The sequence below is a fragment of the Amphibalanus amphitrite genome, unplaced genomic scaffold (genome assembly GCF_019059575.1).
Source record: "Amphibalanus amphitrite isolate SeventyFive unplaced genomic scaffold, NRLGWU_Aamphi_draft 000174F_arrow, whole genome shotgun sequence".
Lineage (NCBI taxonomy): Eukaryota > Metazoa > Arthropoda > Thecostraca > Balanomorpha > Balanidae > Amphibalanus > Amphibalanus amphitrite.
Window position 1 is genome coordinate 737,715 of NW_024881669.1, and position 5,125 is coordinate 742,839.

General features: G+C 65.7%; 1 protein-coding gene across 1 annotated transcript; it reads right to left on the minus strand.

The window, feature by feature from the left end:
• Positions 1 to 787: 787 nt before the first annotated feature.
• Positions 788 to 4,707, minus strand: LOC122383839 (uncharacterized protein K02A2.6-like). Its single transcript, XM_043370635.1, has 3 exons — positions 4,254 to 4,707; positions 1,167 to 3,926; positions 788 to 804 (listed from the first exon to the last, which is right to left on the minus strand). Exons 1-3 carry the CDS (start codon positions 4,705 to 4,707, stop codon positions 788 to 790), a joined length of 3,231 nt encoding a protein of 1,076 aa, XP_043226570.1.
• Positions 4,708 to 5,125: the final 418 nt, after the last annotated feature.

Here is a 5,125-nt window from a genome sequence, read left to right on the forward strand (position 1 = left end):
GGGGGCAAAAAAGCGTCCCGATTTTGGCAGCATCGTCATGCTTTGTCACGACACTCATCCACTCCCTCGGCCGAGATATTAGCTCCTTTTTGTATGAGTTCTGGCATAATCCCGCACATTATGCTGCATGATGTTTGCCATGAAAAAAGCATGTTCAGCTACGTTCTACGCAGTACGCACTAACCTAACCACCATCCCATCATCCACCACTAGCCACCATCCCGTTCTGTGATCCCTTCCACCCCACACGAATCAGCCGAGATACTAGTCAGTCGGGCTAGCGCCATCCTCCCCTCGCTTCCTGACTGCACAGCGCTAAAACCCAGAGCCGAGACTTCCCGAGCGCGACCTCTGACCCCACGCGGTCCGAAGGGTCGGCCGATGCCTAAGGGCGCGCCGCGCGCCGGACACCCGGATAGCCTCTGCCGAGTCTCCCTTCCATACACCGTTTGCTACGCGCTCGATTCATTCATGATTTTGTGTTTCCGCGTCCCTCTCGCTAGGTGGCACCATGGATGTCATAGGCGATCCCAGGAAGATTGCGGCCAGAATACCCCAAACGGCAGTAGGTAAATGAGGTTTTTGGTGAATATCTCGGAAAGTATTTGGCATACAACGATGCAATTTCACAGTCTCGTGGTAAATGTGCATACACATAATTCGGGTTGATACTTATGCATTTGAACATTATATAGGACCAGATATTTCCGAAAAAGCAAAACCAACAAGACTTTTACTGTAGAACCGTACATACAACCGGACTCCGATTCAATGACGAGAAACGCTCTCACGGTGGCTGAACATCTGGGCACATAGGTACAAATAAAGCCAGACACTGAGGGCTCTTTTAAAAACACGCAAAACAACACGCACGCCGATCGCGACTCACTTGGTCGCGGTTCAGCTCGCCGCTCGGTGCGCACACACGCGCGAATCACGGGCGAATCACGGCTCTCTCCCTCTCTCCTCACTCCCCCACCCCTCTGCCGGTGCGAGTGAGCCGACACGTCTCAATGAGCCGAGAGGGTCGGCGCCGGCTGCGCTCCGAGCGGCGTGGGGGCGCCGGCGGCGGCGGCGCGGCGGGCGGTTCGCCGCCCTGTGAGCCCGCGGCGCGCGACGGAGGCGGGCTGTCCGGCGCCGCGTGGCCGTAGCGCCGGCGCAGGAACCGTCTCGGTTTCGCGTGAGCACGCGGCCGCTCGGCAGGCGCACGTAGTAGCGGCGGTGCGGGCCCACTGCTGCGATGACGCCGTGCCGGTCCCATCGTTTGCTGGCCGGGTCCTGGACGGCCACCTGGCTGCCGACTCGCAGGTCGCGCAGGTCGGTGGCGCGCCGGTCGTAGCGCTCCCGTGCGTCTTCTTGTAGTTCGGCGGCGACGGCGTCGGCCTCGTCGGCGGCGCGCTGCCAACAGGGCGCGAACGAGCGCCGATGGGCCGGAATCATGTCGCGCACCGGGTGACCGAACACGATCTGGGCCGGTGACCGGCCTTCCGGTCCCGGTGTGTTTCGGTACTGGAGGGTACCGCGCACCCAGGCGTCTTGGTCCACTGAGGCGGTCCGCTGGTTCCAGACGCGGCGAATCAGTTTGGCCGCATACTTCACACCGGCCTCCGCGCGCCCGTGCGACTGCGGGTAGTGCGGCGACGAGGTGCGGTGCTGCACTCCCCACTCTCGTAGAAATGTAGCGAAGGCGCGCGAGGTGTACTGCGGCCCGCCGTCCGACCACAGCACCTCGGGCACGCCGCAGATGCAGAATATGCCCCGCATCTCGCGAATCAGCTGGGCAGCTGTGGCGGTCGAGCCGAGGGGGCGCACGAACTGCGACCCCGACAGCGGGTCGACGGCGAGCAGGTAGTGGCGGCCGGCGTGCTCGAAAAAGTCCGTGCAGAGGTGCTGGAACGGCCGGCTCGGTGCCTCGCGCGGTCTGTATGTCTCCTGCGGCTGGGAGGGCAGCTCGCGCTGGCACGCCTGGCAGCTCCTCGTGACATTGTCAATGTCGTTGTTGAGGCCCGGCCAGAATACGATCTGACGGGCGCGGCTCTTTGTTTTTTCTTTTCCCTGGTGGCTGGCGTGCAGCTCGGCCAGCACTGCGGCTCGCATCGGCCGGGGAATAACCAGCCGGCAGCCGCACACGACCAGCCCGTCATCAACAGCAAGTCGGCTGTGGACGGGCCAGTAGGGTCGCAGGAGCGGCGGCAGATCGGTCTTCTGTGACGGAAAACCGTCCGTTACTGTCTGTAGGAGCAGCTGCGCCTCCTCGTCTCGGTCGGCCGCCCGGCGGAGCTCGTCCAGTCGGAGGTCGGTGCAGAGCTCGGCGGCCTCACAGAGAGCGATGGCAGAGACAGAGATGGCCGACTCGTCCTCGGCCAGCTCGTCATCTGCGGTAGGCGAGTCGACTGGAGCTCTGGAGAGGGCATCAGCTGCCTGGTGGTCCGCACCACGCTGCCATGTGGCCGTGAAGGTAATCATTGACAGTTTCTGACGCAGGCGCTGGAGACGCAGGTTGTCGATCTCGTCCATGTTTTTAGCGTTCAGAATGGGCACCAGAGGGCGGTGGTCGGTCACGATCTCGAACTCTGGCAGGCCACTGAGGAAGAGGCGGCATTTGTGGCACGCCCACGCGACCGCGAGCAGCTCCAGTTCGATGGTCGCGTAGCGGCTCTCAGCGCCTGTCAGGAACCGAGAGCCGGCTTGTACGACACGCCAGGTGCCGTCCGGCTGGCGCTGCTGGAGCAGAAAGCCGAGCCCCTTCAGCCGGCTCGCGTCGGTCGACAGCAGAGTGGGGCGCGACTGGTCGAAGAAGGCCAGCGTGCGGACGGACGCCAGCGCGGCCCGCGCTCTCTCGAATGACGTCTGGTGGCCGCTGTCCCAGACGAAACTTCGTTTCGTACTCAGCAGGGAGCGCAGCGGTTCCAGGTGCGCCGCCGTGTCTTCAGAGAACGAAGCCACTTGGTTAGCGAGACCGAAGAAGCTGCGCAGCTCTGTCAGCGACGCAGGGGCAGGGAACTCCGCTATCGCTTTTGTGAGGGCCGGATCGGGCGTGTATCCGTCGGCGGCCACGATGAAGCCAGCAAACTTCACACTCTGCCACTGGTGCTGAGTTTTTGCTGGGTTCAGAGCCACACCGCGCTCTCGACAGCGGGTCAGGAACTGCCGGACTCGAGCGGTGTGCTCTTCTTTCGTCTTGCTGTAGACGATGACGTCATCAACCACTCGTTGGATGCCGTCCATGCCGAGGAAACACTCGTCCATCCGTCTGTCATAGTGCTCGCTGATGGATGATATTCCATACGGCGCGCGCAGGTACTGATACCTGCCGAAGGGCGTGATGAAGGTGGTGAGGTGGCGCGACGACTCGTCCAGAGGGCACTGGTGGTAGCCCTTGGCGGCGTCGAACACGCTGAACCACTTGGCCTCCGTCGCCACGATCGACGCGGCACACTCAGCGGACGTGCTGGACTGGTAGAGCTCCCGTCTCACGGACTGGTTGAGCTTGGAGAGGTCCACACACAGGCGAATGCCGCCGTCTTTCTTCGGTGCGACGACGATGGGAGCGCACCAGTCGGTCGGGGTCGTCACCGGTGCGATGATTCCGTCCTGCTCGAGTCGGCTGAGCTCTTGACGGAGCGGTTCGCGCATTGACAGCGGAATGCGCCGCGGCGCCCTCACTGCGAAAGGGGTGGCGCCGTCTCGGAGGTGGATTTTAAACGTCTCTCCGGGCATGACTCGGACGACTCCGTCCAGCACGTCAGCGAACTCTTCCAGTAGCGGCTCACCGCTCTCCGTGCGGGCCGTGCTGAGCGCCGACGGCTGACTGTGCACGGCCGGCCCGTGCGTAGGGGCGCCGGCAGGCACTGGCTGCGCACTGACCGCGCACTGGCCGCACACTGGTGCCGGCGGCGCCGGTTCTCTCTGGTCGGGCGCCGCTGCTGTCGTGCACGACGGCGCGCCGGCCCCCAGGCCGGGCGCGGGCGGCGCCGGCCGCGCGCTGCGCGGTGGTGCTGACGGCTGGGGCGCCGCCGCTGTCGGTCGCGGCGGCACTGCGGGCGGAGAGGCCCGCGGGTCGCTCACGGGTGGCACTGGCCGCAGGCTGCGCGGTGGTGCACCCTGGAGGGGCGCCGGCGCCGCCGGTCTCGGCGGCACTGCGGGTGGAGAGCCCCCCGGGCCGGGCGCGGGCGGCGCCGGCCGCGCGCTGAGTGGCGCCGGCCGCCCGCTGCGCGGCGGTACGGACTGGTGGGGCGCCGCCGCCGCCGTACTCGGCGGCGCGGCTGGCGGTGAGGTCCCCGGGCCGGGCGGTGGACAGGCGCCGGTGCGGCGCACGGCCGGAGCCTCCACCGGCAGCTGCCGCGGGTAGAGCTCGGGCACGATCCTCAGCGCCCTGGTGGTGCGCCAGGAGAGGAGAAGCCCGCGGCACCCCTGGACGATCAGCATCTCGTCGTTCACTTCCACGGTGCCGAACTTGATCGCAACCTTCAAAGTTCCGAGACACTTTGACTGGCGGCCGTTTGCCAGCCGGGGCTGCGCGGTGGCGGGTCCCAAATTCTCGAGGAATTCACCCACCATCGCCGGAAAGTTCGTGCCGGCCACCGTCACGTCCGCGCCGGTGTCGGGGAGGGCTTCCATGGAGGCCGACGACCAGGCGCGGACCTGCACCCGAACGCGCGGTGCAGACGGCGCGGTGGCGGAGGCCACCATCACAGCAGGGGCCATCTTGTCGTTGTGACCTGGTGCCTGTGACTTGCACATGACCGCAAAATGTCCAAGCGAGCCGCATGTGTGACACTGGCGGCCGCGCGCGGGGCACTCATTTTCGCGCCGATGGACTCGCCCACATTTTGTGCAAGGGGAGGTCACATGGCGGCCGCCATCTTGAGGCCGACCAGCTGGCTGGCCACCACGGCGGCCATCTTGGCGGGCCCCGCCGGCGCCATCTTGGCGCCGCCCGCGCCGGGCTCCTGACGGGGCGCGGCACGCGGCCACGTCCACTCCCACGAGGTCGGCGACGTCCCGTGATGCGGCTTCCTCGGCCCGGCACACTCTCATGGCCTCCGCCAGGCCAAGGATCGGAATGGCACACAATTTACGCACAGTCTCTGGGTCGCGGAGGCCGACGACCACGCGGTCGCGC

What these genes read in the sequence shown, in the direction of transcription:
- LOC122383839 (XM_043370635.1), bottom strand. Translation starts at nt 4,707, where the DNA reads ATGGCCCCTGCTGTGATGGTGGCCTCCGCCACCGCGCCGTCTGCACCG. An exon ending in ACCGCCAGCCGCGCCGCCGA is followed by an intron (nt 3,927 to 4,253) that starts GTACGGCGGCGG and finishes CGTGCACGACAG; the next exon opens with CAGCGGCGCCCGACCAGAGA.